We start from the raw sequence: 21893 nt of genomic DNA, 5'->3' as shown, positions 1-21893 counted from the left end.
ATCCCAGTCATTCCAGTCATCCCAGTGCTGGACATCCCAGTGCTGGACATCCCAGTCATCCCAGTGCTGGACACCCTGTGCTGGACATCCAGGGAGTGCCTGGAAGGAGCAGTGGCCGCAGGGAGCTGTCCCCGCTCTCCCCGTGGCCGTGTCTCCCCGTGGCCGTTTGCAGGCTGTCTTTGCAGGAGGAGCCTTCACTGCCCTTCCCTCGTTACAGGAAGGATGAGTCCAAGGAGCCCATCGTGGAGGTGCGGACGGAGGAGGAGAGGACCCCCAACCACGACGGGGGGAAGCACACGGAGCCCAACGAGACCACCCCGCTGACAGAGCCAGAGTATGTGGCCTTAGGCAGCCCTAGCACAGGGTCACTGCATTGCCCTCAGCTGCCCTAATCCCTCAGGAACGCGAGTTAGGGCAGGAAGAGAGGAAGAAAGGTAAAATCTCCACGTGCCAGTGAGGAAGTGCCTCCTCTCAAGCTTCAGTGGTTGCTGCTTCCAGCATTGGAAGGGAAAGGGGAAGGAAGCAGAGGTTCCTGAAGGGCTCTGCCGGTCTGTCCAGTGTGGAGATCCAGCTCTGTCCAGGGGCACTGTGAAGGATCCAGAGCAAAATCGGCCCCAGCTGGCAGCGAGCCCCGTCCCAGCAGTGCTGGGTGAGAGCTGGGAGAGATCCTCCCCAGGAGCTGGGCCCTGCAGGTGGAGTCACGGCCAGGCTGAGCATTCCAGGGGAGAGCTGAGCTGAGCTGGGGCCCGAGTCTGCGGTAATGTGATGTGAGAGCAGGAACTGGGGTTTGCTGGGGCTCTGCAGGCCTTCAGACAGACCTGCAGCAGCAGGACAGGACAGGACAGTGAGGGGCTGGATCCAGGGTGCACGATGGCACCGTGCTGTGTTGGTGGCAGGTGGCACAGGGCACAGAGCTGCCTGCAGAGGTCAGGACCGAGAGGCTGAGAGGAGATTTAGGTGAGAAGAGTCTCTGCAAGCAGACAGGATCCCTCAGCCCACATAAACGAGCCATTCCTGCAGGTCACGTCCTCTTGGCTTTTTTGCTCTTCCTGATTATCCTGAGCCATCCCAGCCTCGCTCCCTTTGCATGTCTGACCTCTGCAATCTCTGCTCCTGAGTCCCTCTCCATGTCATGTGTGTGTGCTGTCCTCACTCTCCCTCTCTGCCCCTCTCCCCGCTGTCACTTCGGGCCTTCATTGTCTCTCTCTTTCTCTCTCTCTCTTTCCCTCTCTCCCTCTCTCTCTCTCTGGTCCCCGTGTCCCCTCGCAGGCACCCCGCCGACACCGCGGCCACCGTGGAGGACATGCTGCCTTCTGTCACCACGGGCACCACTAACTCTGACACTATCACTGAAACCTTTGCCACGGCCCAGAACAGCCCCACCAGCGAGACCACCACGCTCACCTCCAGCATTGCCCCTCCGGCCGCGGCCGCTCCCGACGCCAGCGCCGCCGCCCCCGCCCAGGCCACCCCGGCCAAAGGCGCGGCCCCGGCGTCGTCACCGCCGCCCTCCTCCGCCCCCAAAGTGGCCCCTCTTGTTGATCTCAGCGATCCCCCCAGCTCTGCTCCGGCCACCAGTAATTTATCTTCAAGTGTCCTGCCGGGGCAGGCCGTGCTCAGCCCCAGCGCCGCCGCGGCCGACGCCGCCAAAGCCGGGAACAAGCCGGCCGCCCCCGGCCCTGCCAACCTCAGCAGCCCTCCGGCTCCCTCGGAGCCCAAGCAGGAGGTGGCCAAGAGCCCCGAGAAGGAGCCTGTGCAGCCCAGCGCCGCCAAGAGCCCGGCAGAGACCCCCAAGAACCCGAGCAGCGTGAAGAGCGAGGCTGCCTCGGGCAGCGCCGCCAACCCCTCGCAGAACGAGGACTTTAAAATGGACGAAGGGACCTTCAAGCCACCAGACATTGACCTTGCAAAGGATGTTTTTGCAGCTCTTGGCACTGCTTCTCCTCCTGCTGCCAGCGGGGCTGGTGGGCAAGCCCCCGAGCCTGCTGCTGCCGCTGCAGATGGCTCTGCCCCCGCAAAGACCGAGTACGGCCAGCTTTACTCTTGTGTTGGTTGTGTGCTGTGTCCCTCGTGCCCTGGTGCTCGTGCTGTGTCCTCTGTTGGGTGTTCTCTTGACTGACCTCGCTGTTTCCTTAGCCAGCTACCTCACCCCAGAGCCCACGGGGTGTTGGAAGGTGCCAGGAGGAGAGCAGGAATGGGCTGTGCCAGGGAGGCAGAGGAAAGGAAGCTGGGAGTTTATCAGAAATGTGTTGTTCTCCAGGCTTTTGGGCAGCTTTGTCTATCCTGGGTTATTCTTTGCTAAAGAAGAGCAGAAATAGTCCAGTTTGGTGTAAATAGTGTTTGGTGTAAGGAGGTTCTGGATCCCCAGATCCCATCTCTCACAGGCCAGAGCAGCCTCGGGGCTCGCTGGGGGCCAGGCTGGGCACAAGCAGTGCCAGGGTGCCAGCTCTGGAACCTCTGGAGCTGTCCCCAGGCTGGCAGGAGCCTGGCTGAGAGAGGGGGGAGCACCCCGAGCCGGGCAGGAGAGAGAAAACAGCAGCTGGGGGCTGGGGGAGGGTCCCAGCTGTGCTGCTGATGTTGGGCTCTGCCTGGGCTGGCACTTGTCACCTCCCTCACGCTTGTGAAAATGTCTGGGACAGAATTCCTGTCCTCTGTGCTCCCCTTTCTCTGGGATCCTGGGGATTTCAGGCCTGGCTGTCCGTAGGAGCACAAAAAACGGGATTGCTGCTAAATTATCAGGGAGTTGGGTGCTAAAGCCAAGTCCTTCTGCAGCTGTGTGAGGTTTCCTTGCTGCTCCTTTTTGCAGCCCTGCAGCTGGGCCCTGAGCAAAGCCAGGGCAGGAAAAGCCAAAAATTGATTAATCTAGAACTGAATGAGCCAGGGCGGAGGAGCTGAGCTCGGTTTTCCTTATTCCAAATGCTGGTTTTGCTCTCCCAAAGCGAGTTGTACCCACACAAACTCTTAATTCACTCCTCCCCCGTGGCTAACTGAGCCCAGCCCGTGTTTCTGTGCCTCTAAACTCTGTCCCTCTGGTGCTTCTCCCCAGGAAAATGCCAGCAGAGGACAAAGGCGCCGTGCAGGACAGGAAGAGCCCCCCAGCAGAAGTGAAGACGGTGCCCAACGAAGCCACACAAACAAACGAGAACGAGAGCAAAGCATGATCAGCACCGGCAGAGGGGACGGCAGAAACCTTCACCGAGCATTGAAATCACAACCCACACACCCATCTCATTCCTCTAGTGTCTGTTGCCTTTTTTTAAAAAAGAAAAACAAACAAACCAACCAGAAAAATGCATAAACGGGGGGAGGGAGGGAATGTCTCTTTTTTCCTTTTTTTTTTTTTTTGTTTTGTTTTTTCTCTTCTTCTCTTTTTTTGGTTTTGATTTCTGTTTTTTGGTTTTGTTGAGATTCCTAGACAGGTTCTATTTGTTGTGCACTTGCTTTTAAAAAGTAAAACATGTTAAAAACAGGGTTAAACCCATCACCAAATCAGGGCCCTGCTGGCCCTGTGTATATTCAATATTCAAACAAACAGACATTGCAATGCTGGTTGCAGTGTGGTTGGGAAACTCAAAATCAAGGTAGTCCTAGACACAAAAAAAAACCACAAAAAAAAGACAAAAAAAAAAAAAGAAAAAAAGAAAAGAGACCCTGTTGTTTCCTTTGTTAGTATAGCAGAGATAACCACTGTGCTGCTGGGCACGGCTGGTGCTTAAAGAACAAAGTCCACAATTTATTTTTATACTTTTCAGTCGAGTTTGAAATATGTAAAGCCTCATAAATAAGTTATAATTTCTGTTCACCTTGTATCTGGTCAGTATGCAAAGTGTCTCGAGCTCTTTGTGACTGAATCCTGCTCGCCACGTTAGACCTTTATTTGGGGTTGATTATTATCTGTTTTTTAGGAAGAATGCCAAAATTGCAGCTTTGGGGGATGTATTTCAATTTGCAGTATTCAGACTCTTACATTTCTTTTTCAATTTTACGTTCAATTTTATTTCTTTTTATTTTCTTTTTGTTTTGCCAACTTTGGTTCTTTCCAGTGTTTACAATTGACAGATATTTTTTAAACTTTCGTTGTGTTGAAATGGATGTGTAAAATAGCTGCCTTTTTTTTTTTTCTTTTTCTTTTTTTTTTTGGTGTTTTTTTTTGGTTTTTCAGTCAATCCAGTCCTGTAGACACTAGGGTAGCAGCATGCTTGCTTTGCAAAGGGAGACATTTTCAACCATGGATGTTTACAGTAGTCGTTTCCCCTTTTCTCTTTTCTTAATTATTGTTATTATTATTATTATTGTTATTATTATTATTATTATTTCTTACTGGAGTAAGAAGAAAAGCGATGCTGGGGTTTGGTTTGGGGTTTTTTTTGGGGGGTGGGGGTGTTGAAACCACTTGCCACCACTCAAGGGCTTTATCCAGCAATCCCCAAACCTGCTTGGGGTGAGGGGATTGCTGGAGAAAATCCTTCTGTGCTTAAATTTAGTTTGAAGTCCCTTGCTGGACCTGGGCCTGACTGCATAAGAGAAATATCATCTCTGCTTTTTTAGGACATTCTCCCCTTTCCTTCACGGAAGCCTCCCGGGGCTCTGAGGAGCACAAGGGAGGTTGGACAGTTTGGGCTGGTCTGGGCTCAGGTGTGTGACCAAATCGATCCCTCCTGATTATGGCAGAAAATTCCAGTTGCAGAAAATACCAATTTCAGCAAATTGCAATTTTAGCAAATTTCCAGTTTTGGAAAATATCAGTTTTAGTAAATACCAACTTCAATAAACACCGATTTCAGGAAAATCTCAATTTCAGGAAATACCAATTTCAATAAATTCCAATTTCAGTCAATTCCAATATCAGTAAACTCCAGCTTCAGTAAATACCATGTCCTCTGATCCTAAAAGAAAACCAAACCTAAAAGCAAAGATTTCTTTTTGTTCCCCCAAAAGGTGCTGGGCAGATTCCAGACCCTTCCTGCAGCTCCAGCAGGAGATCCTTGGATCCCTCCCGTGGGAGCTCCCGTGGGACACAACCCCTGGAATCAGGAGCAGGGGCTGGAATTCCGTGCCAGGGACATCCCTGGGCATCCTGCAGGGCTGGGCAAGGGCTGAGACCTGGCTTAAATTACGGATTAATGGGATTTAACATCAGGAATCATGGAGCAGCACTGAGATTTGGGGTTGGAGAGCTGATTAATGGGATTTGTTATCAGGAATCATGGAACAACACTGAGATTTGGGGGTGAAAAGGAGCAGAAGGAAGGCAGAGGAGTGTAGGGAGAGACCAGCCCATTGTATAGAGATGTTCCTCCTCTTGGGGTTTTGGGTTTTATTTCCTTTTTTTTTTTTAATTTTATTTGTCCTTTTCTTTTTTTTTTCTTTTTTTTTTTTTTTTTTTTAATTCTACTTTAGATCTGCAAGCTTGTGCACTGTGGGTGCGTGACTATTTTAGTGTGAACCGTGTTTTTTGTCATAGTATTGAAATAATAAAAGCTTCAACATAGTTTGGATGTGGAAGGTGTAGCGCTAGTTCAGATTTGAGAAACAGAAAGGAAAAAAAAAAATATTCAGGAATTAAAATAATTTAAAAAAAAAAAAAAAGAAAAAGAAAAAAACAAAAGAAGAAAAACCAGAAAGAGAACAACTCTTACAAAGAGCAGAAGCCTTTAAATGAGAAAAGCAACCCGAGCTGAGTCTGGCGTTCCCAGAAGGATGAGGGGGGTGTGGAGGCTGTATCCATGTATTCCTTGGGAATATGCAGTCTGTTCCAGTGGCATCACACCATTTCCAGCTGTGAGAAACAATGGTCTTGTCATTTGCTGAGTGTGGGGTTTCTTGCGTTTTGTTTTCCTCAGCTCCTGGGGTGCGCGGGAGGGCGATGGAGGCGCAGGCTGAGGCTCCCCTGCCCGTCCTGGGTGGCTTTGGGGCAGGACAGGGCCCGATTCCCAGGCCTGGTGTCAAACCCAAACCCGTCCCAGCGGTGTCCCTGAGCCCTGGGGACGTTGGGCTCACGGTGCCGAGGATTCCTTTCTTTTCCCCAAAGAAACGAGTCCATAAACAGCATAAACTGTGGCTGCAGTGGTGGCAGCAGCGGTGCCGCCGGCCCCTGGGTGACCCCAGTTTGTCCCTTTTGGTCCTGCTGCTTCTGTCACCTGGCTGTGCTGCGAGCCCCAGAGCTGAGCAGCTGGTAGGAAACACATCACCATTCCCAAAACCCCGCCAGGTGGGAACCGGGGCTCTGCCCCACCCGGACAGGAGTGTTTGTCCCAAAAGGTGACGAGCTCAGAGCCCAGTGGCACTTTGGGGCTGGGCTTTAAGGTCCCTTCTGTCCCAGAGCTCTGGTTTGGGGTGGACTCCGAGGGACAAGGACACCCTGAGCACTGCCTGAGCTCCTTTGTGACCCCTCCCCACAGCCGTGCTGGCTCTGCACCGCCCTGAACAGCCAAAAATCGTGATTCCATTTCCAAGTGCCCCGTTCACAGCCAGCTGCAGCCTCACAGCTTTGATGTGTCCCCTCGGGGAGGGACCAACCTGGGGCTGGTGGCACTGCCAGGGCTGCTGTGGGGCTGGTGGCACTGCTGTGACTCTGTGCCCATCCCTGGGGTTGGTGGCACTGCTGTGGCTCTGTGTGTCCATCCCTGGGGTTGGTGGCACTGCTGTGGCTCTGTGTGTCCATCCCCAGGGTTGGTGGCACTGCTGTGGCTCTGTGTCCATCCCTGGGGTTGGTGGCACTGCTGTGGCTCTGTGCCCATCCCTGGGGCTGGTGGCACTGCTGTGGCTCTGTGTGTCCATCCCTGGGGTTGGTGGCACTGCTGTGGCTCTGTGTCCATCCCTGGGGTTGGTGGCACTGCTGTGGCTCTGTGTCCATCCCCAGGGCTGGTGGCACTGCTGTGGCTCTGTGTCCATCCCCAGGGTCGGTGGCACTGCCCCGTGCCCGTCCCCAGTGTCACAGGAGCGGTGCCATCTCGTGCTGCACCATTCGTACCGGTGACAATAGTGCATCCGTCAGCTTCCAGCGTGGCGTTTTCTCTCCACACTTTTCTATGGAGCCTTCAAACCCCACATTTTTCACCACCAGGCTGTTTTGATAGTTGTTCTCAGCCCCTCCATGGCCATCCTTCCCCAGCATTCCCTACTTTTGGGGGCCTTCTATCTTGTTAAAAAAAGAAAAAAACAAAAAATCTTTTTACCGAGTGAAACATCGACTCCACCTTTATCCCCATTCTCACTGGTGTAAATACTGATACTAACTGAGGATTTTGACTTTGCATTCTGTCAGAATACTGTGTTCAAATAAAAACTAAAAAAAAAAAAAAAAAAAAAAAGCTGATGCCTGCAGTCTGCCCTTCTTTAGCCTCATCCCAACTAAAAGCACTTTAAAGTTTATTTCTTTGTCCCTCTGTATTTATTTACTTATTTCCTGGAGATAGCAAACACAAAAATGCAGTTTCACAGCTGCTGTGGAGCTTTTTTCCCCAAAAAAAAGGCACTTTTCTGTTGCCTGGGTGCCAGAACTTAATGAGCTTTGAATGTTATTAATTTATTCAATTAATTCATTTTGAAATCTTGATCTTTTTTTCTAAATTCTAGCTAAAAATTGACCAAATGCCCAACTTTTGCTCTGGGGGTTATGGGGAGGGGAGGGTTGTCTTCATGATTCTGGCAAAACAGACTTGATTTCCACACCGAAATTTCCATTTTAAAGTCACTCCCCAACCATTTGATGTAAAAAACACCAACTGCTCTCAAGTGGGGAAGCATCAACTGGCCCAAGCCCCTGATTGGGGTTGAAGGGGAGGCTCTGGGGTTGCCCTTTGAGGTTTGGGGTTGCCCTTTGTGGGTGCAGAGGTGCCTCAGTCCCCACGGTCCCTGTGCCCTGCCTGCTTCCTGCTGCTCCCTTTGGACCTGGAGGAGCTCAGGGCTTCCTCCCTCCTCTCCCAGAGAAGGGAAAAGGGATTTTCCTGCCCCTGGAGCTGGGGCTGTGCTCAGTGGTAAAACCACTGACAGATCCTTTGTTAGATCTTGATGTTTCTTTGGCCGTTTTCTCAACCCTCAGACCTTTTAATTTCCATTTAATTTTAATTTTCCCTCGTCTCTCCCTCTGTTAAGGCCATGGCACCCGACTGGCAGTGTCACCTTGGCTGAGTGAGGCTCCTTTTCCCCCGGGCTGAGTTTGGGGTAAGTCTAGAGGGGCTGGGGGGCTGGAGGGAGATTTTTGTGCTGCCTCTTTCTCTCATCCCTTCTAGAAATCATAATTATCTGGCCTTTTATCAGCTATCAGTGTATGAATATCATGCATGAGCTTCAGAGCATCATTTCAAGTGCTTTTGGAAGTGCCCAGGGACTAAAGGTGTCTCCCTCCTGCACATTTGCTGCCCCGTGTGGATTTATTGCCCAGGTTTTATGGGATAACAAACAAACCCCAAACTCCCGAGCATCCCACTGCCCCAGCTATGGCCTCGTGGGTGTTTTTAATGGGACACTGAGGTGGAAAAAGCTTCATTAGAGGGGAAAAAAAACCCCTTTGGGATGGAGGGTGGTGCAGGCAGAGCCGATGGCAGTGAGGGGAGGGACTGGAATCTTTTGGCTGAGGGGGAAAAGGGATATCCTGGCTGTCCTACAGCCAAGGGGGTGGAAGGGCTGGGGGATTCTGGCTGTCCGTGGAGCTCAGCACCCCTCTGGCACTCGGGAATTCATCTCGCAGCCGATGGGGTGGGATGTGGAAGCGGAGGCAGATGGATGTGGCCGGGCTGTCGGTTCCCAGTGAGGTGTCCCACTTCACCCCCAGCAGCTCCGGGGTGACCCGTCCTTGTGCTCCCCGGTTGTGGAATGTGCGGCTCCCGGGGATGGCAATCCCTGGAATGGCAATCCCGGGAACGTTAGTCCCTGGAATGGCAATCCCGGGAATGGAAATCTCGGGAATGTCAGTCCCTGGAATGGCAATCCCGGGAATGGTAATCCCGGGAATGGAAATCTCGGGAATAGCAATCCCTGGAATGGCAATCCAGGGAATGTCAGTCCCTGGAATGGCAATCCCTGGAATGTCAGTCCCTGGAATGGCAATCCCGGGAATGTCAGTCCCTGGAATGGCAATCCCGGGAATGGTAATCCCGGGAATGTCAGTCCCTGGAATGGCAATCCCTGGAATGTCAGTCCCTGGAATGGCAATCCCTGGAATGTCAGTCCCTGGAATGGCAATCCCGGGAATGGCAATCCCGGGAATGGCAGTCCCTGGAATGGCAATCCCGGGAATGTCAGTCCCTGGCAGCGCAGCTCCGCGATGCTCTGGCTCCCTGCGGTGGCCGACAGCCTCCATCGCCTCGCAGAGACCCGGAAAGCCACAGCCTTTCAGGGAGATCGAAAAACAATCTGAACCTGGCATAAAGATCAGGACAAACTTCAGGTTGGACATGGGCAGGAATTTCCCGATGGAATTAGCGGGGGCTGCCCAGGGAGGTGCGGAGCGCCCGTCCCTGGAGGTGTCCCGGAAGGTTCGGGGTTGGAACTCGGGGCTCTGGGCTGGGGACAAGGTGGGAATGGCTCTCGGGGTGAGCTCGGTGCTGCCGGAGCTCTATTCCATAAAAATATCCCGGGATAATCCCGGGATTCTGAGCCGGGAGCCAGCGGGCCGGACCTACCGGTTTCCCGCCAAATTGCTGGCTCGTTTACATAACCCCGCCTACACCAACTCAAGCCCCGCCTCCTTAATATGCATATCCCCGCCCTTCGTTTGCATGGCCGCGCGTGCCGCGTCCGGCGCGTTCCCTTGACAACGGCGGCGCGGGTTCGAGCCCGGCCCCGGCGGCTCCGCTGTCCCTCGGTGTCCCTCGGTGTCCCTCGGTGTCCCCCGGTGTCCCCCGGTGTCCCTCGGTGTCCCCCCGCTGTCCCCCCGGTGTCCCCCCGGTGTCCCCCCGGTGTCCCCCGGCCATGCTGCGCGACGAGGACACGGAGGCGGATTTCCAGCGCTTCCTGCGCCGCGTGGACGATGTCAGTGAGTGCCGGGGAGAGCGGGAGAGCACCTGACCTCCGGGTCCTTCCACGTTTCAAGTCCTGTGTGTGTAAATATTTTATTTGGGTTTTTTCTGTGCCTTTTTAGCCACTTTGCTGCAAGGCCTGAACTCCCCGGACCCGGCTGTCAGGGAAAAATCCCTTGCTGAGACAGAGAAAAGGCTCCAAGAGCAAGGAGGCAGCAGGGAGGAGGAGGAGGAGGAGGAGGAGAGCAGGACCACGGTGAACAGAACACTCATCAACACTTCTGTAAGAGCTTTTCCCTCTCAAGTTAAAGCTGGACTCTGTTCTGGTCTCGCCTCCTTAAAGCCACAAGTGGAAACTTCCCAGGAACGTCAGAATTTATCAAATCCTTCCCATCCTTTGTTTAAATATCCCCCTGGTGCGGGTTCTGTGTGTCAGGAGGTGTTTCAGACACACCCTGATGCTGCTGTGCTGTGTTTCTGTTCCTCCAGGGCACGGCGGGGCCGGAGGCGGTGGATGCAGGTAGGACAGTGCCCCGTCTGTCTGTCTGTCTGTCTGTCTGTCTGTCTGTCTGTCTGTCTGTCACAGCTCCGAAACCACGCTGAGCAGGGACGGAGCTCCTGCAACACCCGATTCCACCCCTGCCAAAGCCCAGGCTGACTTCTTCTGCTGTCTTTAACCAAAATTCAGTCAGATCTAGGACCAGGCGCGGGGTCTTTGCCAGCATGGCTGTGTTTTTCACAGGAGGGAGCCTTGTTCTATTCTGGCTCCTCATCTGAACACTTTTTATTGTGAATTTCAATGTTTGTTTGCCCCTGGAGAGGAGCTGCAGCAAGGCAGGTGTGCAGATCCTCATCACTGTCTGTGACAGCCACTTCCACTTTAATTGCTGAAATGTCCCCTCAGCATTTGCTTTTATTAAGAAATTACTCAGAAACACCCTAGGAATTATTGTTTTTTTCTCTATTCTAATGAAGTTTGCTCTTATTTCCCCCTCTGAAATGGCACCAACTCTCCTGGCTGGAAGATGGTTTCCTGGCAGCTTTGGAAAAGGATGCCAAAGAGCGAGCCCAGCGAAGGAGGAGGAAGGAGCAGCTGGCAAATGGTGATGGCTGAGAGCTCTTGGGGCTGGTCCAGGGGCTGGGGGAGCACAGCTGGGATTGTCTGAGCCCTGGGAACCCTCAGGGAACCCTCAGGGAACCCTCAGGGAACCCTCTGAGCTGCTTTTCCCCATCCCCTGCTCACGGTGGGCTGGGCTGGGATGGAGGGAGGGAGCTGGGGCTGAGTTTTCCCTCTGGAGGAGGAAGGGCTGCAGTGGGAGCCTCGGGAGCAGTGGAATTGTGGAATTGTGGAACTGTGGAACTGTGGAACTGTGGAACTGTGGAACTGTGGAACTGTGGAATTGTGGAATTGTGGAATGGTGGAATTCCAGCAGGGGAGTGTGGCCTCTGTCTCCTCAGGCCCACCTGGGGGGACAGGAGGGAATTGCTGTTCTCAATTCACTCTGCAGCCCTGAAGGAGCAGGGGAACGAAGCCTTCAGGGCAGGGGACTTTGCCCTGGCCGTGCAGAAATACTCCCAGGGGCTGCAGGAGCTGAGGGACAAACAGGAGCTCTACACAAACAGGGCTCAGGTCAGTGCAGCCGCTTCCAGCTGCTTTTTGTGTTGCTGTGCCAGGATAAAACCCCAAAAACATTGCTCTGTCCCAGCCTCTTGGATGTGGTGAACCCCTCCAGGGCAAGTGGGGAAAAATCCTTGCAATTCCCAGTTTTATTTAAACACTCAGATTGATTTGATTTGATTTGATTTGACTTTTTGAATGATTTTATTTATTTTAATTTAATTTAATTTAATTTAATTTTATTTTATTTTATTTTATTTTTTTGAATTATTTTATTTATTTTATTTTATTTTATTTTTTGAATTATTTTATTTATTTTATTTTTTATTTTATTTTATTTTATTTTATTTTATTTTTTAAATTATTTTATTTTATTTTATTTTATTTTTTATTTTTTTATTTTATTTTATTGAATTATTTATTTTATTTTATTTTATTTTTTATTTTATTTTATTTTATTTTATTTTATTTTTAATGTAATTTTATTTAATTTTATTTTATTTTTTTGAATTATTTATTTTATTTTATTTTATTTTTTATTTTATTTTATTTTGTTTTATTTTATTTTATTTTTTTCTTTTTCAGTAATCACTTCTATAACTGCAGAGTGAAATATTTGCTCTGCATTCTCTGTAACCTTCTATACTCTGTGGGTGTGTGCAGAATTCTGTTAAATTGACTTGAAATTAGAAAATCCAGGGAGATGGCAGACCAGAATGGAAATTACCCTGCAAAAATCAATGGCCAGGCCAATCAGCAGCCTAATTTTATTCTTTTTAATTAGCCAGTGTTTGTACAGCAGTGAGCAGAAATTGTTTGAAGGGTTCTCATTCTTCTGCCTGGACTTTTTTTGGGTTTCTTTCAGGCCTTCCTGAAGCTCCATGAGTATGAGAAAGCCATCAGTGACTGTGAGTGGGCACTAAAGGTAATTCCAGAATTGTCAAGGGGAAAAGATCTCTAAATTCAGCATTATTTACAGAAATCCATATATTTGGCTCAAATGAACAGGAAAATAATCACCTTTTGGAAATCCTGCTTTCCAGCCTCACCTCAAGCCTGTGTTTCTCAGGTCCCTGGGGGCAATAATTCAGCATAAAAACTTTACACACCTCTGATAAATGGTATAAATACCCTAATCTTTGCCTTGGGCAGCTCTAATTATTAATCAGAATGCTGGAAAAAATATTGAAAGGCTGCAATTTTCCAAACACATAGCTAATAATAGTTTCTTTTTTAACTCAGTGCAATAAAAACTGCCTTAAAGCCTATTTCCTCATGGGGAAAGCTCACCTGGCACTGCAGCACTTTGCTGAGGTAAGCTGGCTGGATTTTGGGGCTCTGGGACCAAGTTTTGGTCTGAATTTGGTGGGTGAGAGGGAGAAAGTTTCATGCCATGCCTCAGGTTCTGTTTTTTCACTCTGATTTTTTGCTCCCTGGGTTTTACTGGAAATTTTCCTTTCAATTTACAACAGCAGGCAGGTGTAGGGACTGAGAATATTTGACTTCCTGGGGAGTTTTGACATTTGTGTCTCCATAAATTTTACTTTTCACATTTATTAAGAACCGTGGCCCCAAAATCCTTTGGGATCTGCCTGGGATATCGTTGATATCCTCCCATTTCTAGTGAAGCTGAGAGCCCTTTCCTTGTCCCCCTCAAGTCCAGGCAGTGCTATGAGAAGATGCTGCAGCTGGATCCCCAAAAGGAAAACCTGTTCAAAGGTAAGAAATCCATCTTTTCTCCCTGGTTTTCCACTGAGGATGGAACAGGATTTCCCTGCCAGGTTTCCCTGTGATCCCCAGAGTGTGTGGACGAGGCCAGGCTGCAGGAGAAGAGGCTGAGAGAGGAGGAGAGAGCAGAGAGGGAGGTGCAGGCTGGGAATGGCACTGCTTTATCCATCCAGGAATTGCTGCAGAGGATCAGCAGCCCTGAGCAGGACATCCTCTACTACACAGGGGGCATCAGGCTCCTGGCAGAGGTGCTGGACAGCTGTGAGTGTTTTGCTGCCAAAATTGTTCATTTTTGGGAGGTGTAGCCCAGGCAGAGGAGGGCAAGGGAGCAGGTTTTAAAGGAGCTCAGTAAATGTTCCTGTGTTTGAAACATAAAAGTGGCAATGTTGGATATTGCAGCGTGGCCAGGAGGTGTTTACACATGTAAATGGTGAGAGTTCTCAGGGATTTGGGTCTCATTTGTTTATAAATATTTGCAATTCTCTGTTAAAGCCCATTGAGTTACAAAGCCAATTTTGTGTTTCAGCCGTCCTGAACAGTCTTTCACTTGAAGCCAACAAACACCAGGCACGAATTAAAGCAATTTTCAGCTTCAAAACCACTCCTAATTCATTCATTCTTGAATTTCCCCCCATTTTCCATGATGTTTTTCCCCAAAGCTGCTGATGCAGTGACCTTTTCTTTTAGCAGTGTGCAGGAAGAGCAGGAGCCTGCCTGGCTGTCACACACCTGAGCTGTTTGTTCTGCCTCTTCCAGGCACTGGGCAAACGCTCTTTAGGACAAACAATGGCTTCAGTATCCTCAGGAACGAGACTGTCAGAGGGTAGGAGCTCTCCAGAGGGGGATTCCAGCCTGGGGAAATGGGAATATTGTTTTCAAGAAACAGAATCACCTCTTGAAATGCAGGTGAACTGATCAGAGGAGGATGTAATCCCAGATTTTAGTGTCTGAATGGAGGGACTTGTACCTGACTCTGACACAAACAGTGCTCCCTTACATGCAGGGAGGGGAATTCATTGATTGCTGTTTGTGCCTGCTCTTTCTGGGAGTTATCCTATCCCCCGTGGTGAGAGCAGGTTTGCAGAAAAAATCTGAATATAAAGGAAGATCTGAAGGCTCTGGCTGCACCCCCTGGTGCTGTGGTTGGGCCCCAGGGAATATTTGGGTGCTCAGCTCCGGGAATTTTTGGGTTCATCCTTTTTTGGGGTGGTGGCTGCAGACAGAGCTGAGGGGTGAAGCACGTGCAGATCTTCATTCCCTGGATATTTCCCAGGGTTTGGTCCATCCTTGGCTCTGTTCACACGCTGACTTTTCTCGTTCAGGGCCTTCTGTGCAGAGAGCAAAAGCCCTGCTGAGGTGGAGCTGTGCATTTCCCTTCTCCTCCTGTGGCAAGCTGCCTGTGCTGGGAATGGTAAAGCCCTGGAATTGTCCCTGTGGGATCCATGTGGCATTTCTGCACGGCCACCCCTCTCCCACAGCACCTGGCTCCATCCAGGCCTGCCTCCAGCCCGAGTTTGGCAGGTCAGGGGGAGGTGGTGGATGCAGCCATGGTTTTGGCAGGATGAAATTTCCACTCTGTGAGCATTTCAAATCCAAGTAAATTCCCTGTGATTATTTAAGATAACACCACTTGCACAGTTTTCTCTGTTTCAAGCAGTGAGACCTGCAAAGAGCAGAGTTTTATAGAAGAGAAGGCAGAATTATTTTAGAATGATCAGTAGTGCTTGGGCAGGTACCTGCCCCTGTTCTTAGGGAATACCCACCTGGGTGAGCAATGGGCTGGGGTGGGCTGTAAAGTGGAAATGCAGAATTTTGGTGTCTGTGTTGACCTGTGGGGTTCAGCTGACACCAAATAAAATATTCCTGCTGGAAAACCAACCCAGAATAAAGTGGGGATGCCAATGAGTGACGCTGCTCTGAGATTTCCCCTCTCTTGCAGAAGAAAATCAGCGTCTCCTGTTGGCCCAGCCCGAAGTGAGTGCCCAGCTGCCAGAGCTGCTCTCCTCTGGCACAGCCCAGATCCACAGGGAGACCTTGGCACTGATTTCTCTCTACTCAGAGAGCGAGAGTGGCCGGAGGCTGCTGCTCAGGCAGGACCTGAGCAGGTGAGCAGCAGCAGGAAAATGTCCTGCAAGGACCCCTGTCCCAGAAACTCCCTGACAGCGGCACTGAGGCTCCTGCCCCCTGGCAAAAGTCAAAGTTGGATGTGTGGGGTAGAGCTGCAGGAGGTTTTGATGTCTGGGACAGAGTAGGAGGGGGTTCCTGCAGGTTTGAGTCCTCTCCTTTAAACCTGTGTAGGGCTCAGGCACAGCCTCTAAAACCTCCTGGATTCCAGCTGGGAGTCTCTCCTCATTAAAAAATTGGGGTTTAGGGGTATTTAGTGTTGCCATGGCTCAGTGAGAGGGGGAGGAAACACCACTGCATTGCCTTTGTCCCATTATCCTGCTGCTCCCTCCCAGAGTTACACTGAGAAATGTCCATTTACTGCTTTGGAGTAAAAATGGGCAATCAGGAGAGATTGTTCACTTTTCCTGGGGAGGAAAGCTCAAAAGAACAAACCACATCTCAGAGGGTGCTGAAAAAAGCCAGATTGAACTGTGGCTTGCAATACCAACAACCAGAAAAAATAGAATTTTGATTTTTAATGATTAAACCAAAGCTGACACCGATTTTTGGTCGTTGTTTTTTCATTTTAACACCAGATGGCTGCAGATTTTGCTGGCATTTGTCAAGAGCACTGATGCAAGGGCTGACAGTGCCATGAACATCCTGTCTGACTTAATTGGAGAGAAAAGGTAATTTAAATTCCTCATTCATTTCTATAAAGTTGTGCTTGGAGTTGTATGAAACGAGCCAGGTGGCTGTGGCCACCTTTGCCGTGAGGTTACTGAGGTTTCTATTCTTTTGTCTTGCCTTTAGCTCTGGTTTGGGACTAAAACTTTGGGTTTTTATCCCCCCAACAGGTTCCAAATCCAGTGTCGGGCCACGCTTTCCACTGGGGTTTTACCTGTATTCACCCAGCTGCTGGTAGGGAAGATCTGATTCTGTATTTCCAGTTTATTTTTGTGTAAGATGTCCTGAGGCTGCTCTGTGGGTGTAAGAGATTGACTTTTGTCAGGAAAACGTTCTTTGTCTCCAGTATTTTGTCCTGCACATCCCTGGTTTGATATTCAGTATAAACTCTGGCCTTGGTTGCAGATTCCCACTGATAATTTCACCTTCAGCTTTGAGTTTTGCTCTTCTTGATGTGACTTTAATCCCCTGTCAGCAGCCTGTTCTGTCTTGGATGCTGATTTTTGCCTTCTAATCTGAGGGTGAGGAGATGACATTGTCTCCTGAGGTAAAGAATTCCTTTCCTGGCTGTCCTTTATTCCAACAGCAAATTTAAAATGTGTTGGTGCAGAAGCCTGTCCTGAGGAAGGGGAAGATTGCTGCAGAATGGCAGAGCTGGGCAGTAAAACACTCCCATTTCTCCAAATGAGCAGCAAGACAATCATTTCCTAACTTCCACATTGTTTGTGGCTCTTCTTTCTCAACATTCCCTGCTGGAATTCCAGCTGCAGCAGCTGTTCTGTGCCCTGAGGAAACGTTCACACCTCGGGAGCACAAAATCCATCCCTTTTCCCCAGGGCTCATAAAGAAGAAGGAAAATGAGGGAAATGTGGAGCTGGGATTTAACAGAGGGGTTAAATCTGGGTGCAGATGTTTCAAAGATGATCTCTTTGCTGTTCCTGGTGCTGTTTGCTGCTCTCTGTGTTGCAGGTGGGTGCCAGGCAGGTGGAGCAGGCAGCCCTGGCCCGTGTCCTGGCCCTGCTGGGCAGCCTCTGTGCAGATGTTGTGCTGCGGGCACAGCTGGCTCAGAGCAGGCAGTGCTGGCACGCCTGTCTGCAGCTGCTGGTAAAGGAACCTCTCTTTGTCTGCTCCCCTCCCAGCCCTTCCCCTCCTGTGGCCCCTAAAAGCTGCCCCTTGCAGGGGAGCACAGCCCTGGGAACGGGAGGTTTGGGGCGTGGAAGGGATCCTTGCACCATCCCAAACATCCCCAGCTGGGCTCTGCACCTCTGGGTGCCAAACACACGGATTTGGGGCATAGGGGTGTCCCCAACTCTGCTTTTCCTCGCCCTGGAGCTGCCCCAGGAGGATGAGGAAGGGCCCTGGGAGCTGATTTGCCTGCCCTGCTCTCCCACAGGATGGGTGCCCCGAGTACCAGCAGTGTGTGTTCGCAGTGCTGGGGCTGATGATGAACCTGCTGCTTGAATCCAACACCACCATCCAGGTAGGCAGCATATTTAAAAAAACATTATGGTGCTGCAGGTTATCACTGTTTAAGGGTAACTGATAATTTAACTGGGCTGAAAAGTGAAAAAAAAATACAGAATTTTCTCCTCTGCCACCACCTCCAATACACAAACAGCTATGAGGAGAAAACAGTTTCAAGTGCATAAATTATCTTTCCATAGTGGTATAAATGTTCTGTTTGGAATCACTCTCCAATTGTGCTGTGTTCTGAGATCCTGGTTACATTCCAAGATTATCCAAAACTCAGGATCCCATCAGGAAGGGAGAATTCCCAGAGTCCCCCCAGGGTGGTGCAGAGCTGGTGGCTCCCCTGGTTTCCAGGAGATTCCTTTGTCCATGAGCCCATTTCTGCTCCAGCTGGGGCTGAGTTTTCCCTGTGATTTCCCTGAATTTTCCCTGAGTTTTCCCTGTGATTTCCCTGAATTTTCCCCAAGTTTTCCCTGTGATTTCCCTGTGATTTCCCTGAGTTTTCCCCAAGTTTTCCCTGAGTTTTCCCCAAGTTTTCCCTGTGTTTTCCCTGTGTTTTCCAGGACTTTGCTGTGCCCATCAGTAGCAGGTGCCTGGCTCTGCTCAAGCATCAGGAGGGAAGGATTGTCACAGTAAGTCACCAACAGAAGCTGAGTTTGGCTCTCCTGAGCTCTTCAGCACAAACTCCTGCCTGCTGCAGGGGGCTTTGAAGGCTGAAACATCCCTAACAGCAATAAAGAATAACAGATCACTTTTATATTCATTTTTATATGGTTTGATGCAAGAGGTTTTCAAGGTTCTCTTGCAGCCTGCTTAATAGAGTCTCTTACAAACCATTTCAATATGAAACCTTTAAAAACCAGCGCAGGAGCAAAGGAGCAAGAGCAGTTTGGGTGTTCAGCAGCTGTTCCCCTTTGCAGATCCTGTGTGGGAATTACAGTTGTACTCCTGGGACTGGGCTGGGACTCCAGGGAGAGCAGCCCCTCCAGGCAGGGCCAGATGTGGGCTCTGAGTCCCTCCCCTGAGCTCTCAGGAACTTTTCTGAGCTGTTTGACTCCTCTCAGTGCCAGCAGTGCAGGTCTCTACTATTTTTCTACAGCTATTTTTATTTTTTTAATGAATGAACACCCTGGGAGTTGTGCTGGTCCCAGCTCACATCTCTGCTGTGCTCAGTGCCCAGGAAACAACCAAAAAAAGCCACATCCTGAAGATGTTCTTTGTTAGATTCTGGAATTGCTTTCATTTCTGTGAATTTCTTCTTCTAGCACTTTAATTATCTCAGTCTTACTCTGCAAGGAACAAAATAATTAGGCTGCCTGGACCAATAAATGTTTGGTTTTGCTTCTCTCTCCTTTTCCCCTCATTTAGAGAGCCATTGGAGTGCTGAGCCGGGTCCTGCCAGCGTCCCCCTCAGCAGTGGAGGAAGTGCTGAAAGGAGGAGTGGTGAAGAAAATGCTCAAATTCCTGAAAGTAAATCCAACTTTCTTTATTTCAGCCTGCATTGTCCCCTGAGCAAATCTAACTCCCCCTGTGTTTATCCTCCTTTCCCTGGAGGATGTGTCTGCATTGTTGTAACAGCGCTCCCAGGTTTCATTTTAAGCCTTTTTAAAATTTATTTTTAATTCCTATTTTAATTTTTGCTGTACAGCTGTGTCCAGCAGGTGTGGATTATGCAGATCAAGTTAGTCTAGAAAAAAAAAATCTGTGGCACTGGGATCCCTGTCAAGGGGAGTTGAAAAGGATTGGGCTGCAGAGATCCAGGGAATGTTGTGTGTTTGTTACTGGCAGGAATTAAATGAGTTTTATGTGATTTTCAGCCCGTGTTCACCTTGAGATAAACACCCTGGGAGGGTTTTCAGCTGGAATTTGGGCTCAGGCCTGGGGAGCTCCTGAGTTCCCAGCCTGTTGTGGGGCACAGTGGGGATGTGTTTGTTCACTCTGCTTTAACCCACCAGGCTGGGGGCCAGCTCACATGCAGCTATGCCATAAAGACCCTCTCCATCTGCACCCAGAGCAGCAGGAGAGCTCAGGAAGAGCTGCTGAGGTGGGATAAAAGTAAGTGAAACTTGTGATTTCCAGGGCTGGGGGTTGTTGATGGTGTCCTCAGTGGGGACATTAAAAGCAGAGGCAGAGGAGTGGTGCCAGAGCAGTTTTAGTTTTAAAATTTTTTATTTCTGATCTGTTTGCTTGGATTGCTTTAAACCCAGCCCCAGTCAATGCTAATGGAACAACAGCAGAGAATACTGAGATTTTATTGAAATGGCTGAACCTGTAAGGAAGCTGTCAGTGCCTGCAGTTCAACCTGAACCCCAAGGATTTCCTCTCACTCCAGCTGCAGACAGAGCTTACCTTGCCCCAGATCAGCAGCAACACTTCACCCTCATTCTCTCCACCAGAATTCTGGGGTTTAACCTGTGAGAAGTCACTAATTCTTATTTAGTCAGCTCTGTTTGCCAGGGGAGACGTCACAGGTGAGAAAGCTGTATTTATCCCACCAGTGCTCAGTGATCCCTGAGTGTTTCAGGATCTCTGGCCTGAGATGTTGCTGCTGCTTTCAGGTGTCAGAGCCAAAACTCTGCTGTCCTCAGCTCCCAGGTGAGCTGAGCTGCTTTGGTAGCTCTGGAGGTGCACAAAGCTTTTTTTATGTTCCTTTTTCCAGCTGTTCTCAACACAAGAACATTTTAAAGGATTAAATGTTTTAAAGGATTTAATGTGGCACGCTCAGCTCTTTGTGACAGACACATCTGGGCAGGTGGAGCTGAGGCAGCCTCCTGGATGCTGAAATCGCCATGAAATTCCCTTTCTGCCCCAGAAACAGCACCAAACTCACTGCCTGCAGCCAGCAGGGAAGAGCTGGAGCAGCTCTGGCTGTGTGTGACAGAGATTCCCCCTCCTGGCAGGGCTGCAGGTGCTGCTGAAGCTGCTGGAATCAAGGGATGAGCTGACGGTGGGGAATGCAGCTTTCTGCCTCAGCCAGTGCCTGCTGCTCCCCGGGGCAGCATCGTCGCTGCTGGGCTCCGGCGTGGTGCAGCTGCTGCTCCGCCGGGCTGCGGGGGATGCTGCTCCCACAGCCCTGCAGCGCAACTCTGCCATTGCCCTGGCCAGGCTCTGCCTGGCTGAGCCAAGGTAGGAGCAAAAACTCCCTCTTTGTACTTCCCTCCTCTGCTGGCAGCTGATAACCCCTGGAGAAACAACCGGGGTAACTCACATCTGCAGTTATTCAGTTAATTTCTATAAATGGGCCGTGAATTCTATTTCCCTCCTCCAACCAGAATTCCCTCTTGTGATCCCATCCCCAAATCCTGCTTGGGGTGTCACTTCTGCCTCCACATCTTTGGAGGAGTTCTCTGACCTGTGCTGGAAGAACAGAAGTGATGCTGGAAGTCTGTAGATCCCAAATGAGCACTAGAGAAAGTATCAGCCCTGAGATGTCTCTAAAACAGCAGAGATAGAAGGGAAACTCTTCATTTTCTTAGTTTTGTTCATATTATAGAATATTTATAATATTATATCATATATAAAATATATAAACATATATTTTATGTTTATATGTATTTTTATATATAAATTATATATAAAAATTTATAAAATTTATATATTACAGATATAAAAATATCTATAAATTTATCCATTATATATATAAAATATATATTATAAAGATATATTTATATATATTTATTAATATATATATTTTTATATATTTATAATAAAGAATAAATATTATTTATATGCCTTTCTGAGGGCAATAATAATCTTAAAACTCCGTATTAAGAGTATCTGTATTAACTCTGCTGTTATTATTATTAAAAATAATAATATTTATATTATTATTATTATCTAAAACCTCTGTTTTAAGAGGAATTTATTGAACACAGCATTAAACACCCCTGGAAGTTTGGGCAGAACAGTGAAAAGTTGAATTTTTAGTCACCACCTGTTCCCCCTGTTGTCTCTCCAGGCACATTCAGCAGCTGAGGCAGCTCAATGGCTTGGCCATCCTGAACTCCTCCATGAAATACGTGCAGAGCAGCTGAACTCTTCAGGAACCTTCCACAAGTGCCCTTCATCTCATTTGCTGTTGAGTTTTCTTTGCTTTAATAAAATTCATTCAAAGCACATCAATTTTTCAGTGGCTTTTTTCAGTGGCTGTCCCTGGGCTGTCTCTGACTGTCCCTGGGCTGTTCCTGGCTGTCCCTGGACTGTCCCTGACTGTCCCTGGGCTGTCCCTGGACTGTCTCAGATTGTTCCTGGGCTGTTCCTGGGCTGTCTCTGACTGTCCCTGACTGTTCCTGGACTGTCCCTGGCTGTCTCTGAGCTGTCTC

At 49.3% G+C, this 21893-nt stretch overlaps 2 protein-coding genes across 12 annotated transcripts in view; both read left to right on the top strand.

The window, feature by feature from the left end:
- NCAM1 (neural cell adhesion molecule 1) overlaps nt 1-5505 on the top strand; it is an 82167-nt gene extending 76662 nt beyond the window's left edge. For 7 of the 9 annotated variants that reach the window (XM_015649807.2, XM_019008926.1, XM_015649805.2 and 4 more), the window contains 3 exons: nt 218-334; nt 1270-2025; nt 3047-5505. In XM_015649807.2, the coding sequence (XP_015505293.1) occupies nt 218-334; nt 1270-2025; nt 3047-3161 (988 nt within the window). In that variant the 3' untranslated portion in view covers nt 3162-5505. The remainder of the gene's footprint in view (nt 1-217; nt 335-1269; nt 2026-3046) is intronic. The other 2 variants (XM_019008928.1, XM_019008927.2) reach the window with 1 other exon arrangement.
- A 4057-nt stretch (nt 5506-9562) lies between these two features.
- TTC12 (tetratricopeptide repeat domain 12) lies at nt 9563-21689 on the top strand. 3 transcript variants are annotated; one of them, XM_015649559.3, is made up of 21 exons: nt 9563-9979; nt 10085-10245; nt 10452-10482; nt 10988-11065; nt 11471-11592; nt 12446-12505; nt 12823-12894; nt 13239-13299; nt 13381-13569; nt 14065-14131; nt 14631-14719; nt 15248-15413; nt 16011-16103; nt 16272-16335; nt 17071-17205; nt 17495-17581; nt 18135-18203; nt 18940-19041; nt 19527-19626; nt 20472-20697; nt 21530-21689. In XM_015649559.3, the coding sequence occupies exons 1-21, from the start codon at nt 9916-9918 to the stop codon at nt 21603-21605; spliced, it is 2112 nt and encodes a 703-aa protein (XP_015505045.1). In that variant the 5' UTR covers nt 9563-9915; the 3' UTR covers nt 21606-21689. The 3 variants fall into 3 exon arrangements, with proteins under 3 accessions (XP_015505045.1, XP_015505043.1, XP_015505047.1); XM_015649557.3 differs by having other exon boundaries at nt 13996-14131; XM_015649561.3 differs by lacking the exon at nt 13381-13569.
- The last annotated feature ends 204 nt before the right edge of the window (nt 21690-21893 follow it).

Source organism: Parus major, chromosome 24, assembly GCF_001522545.3.
Source record: "Parus major isolate Abel chromosome 24, Parus_major1.1, whole genome shotgun sequence".
Taxonomy (NCBI): Eukaryota; Metazoa; Chordata; class Aves; order Passeriformes; family Paridae; genus Parus; species Parus major.
Note: the sequence above shows the minus strand (reverse complement) of the source record. Positions and strands in the feature narration are given on the sequence as shown.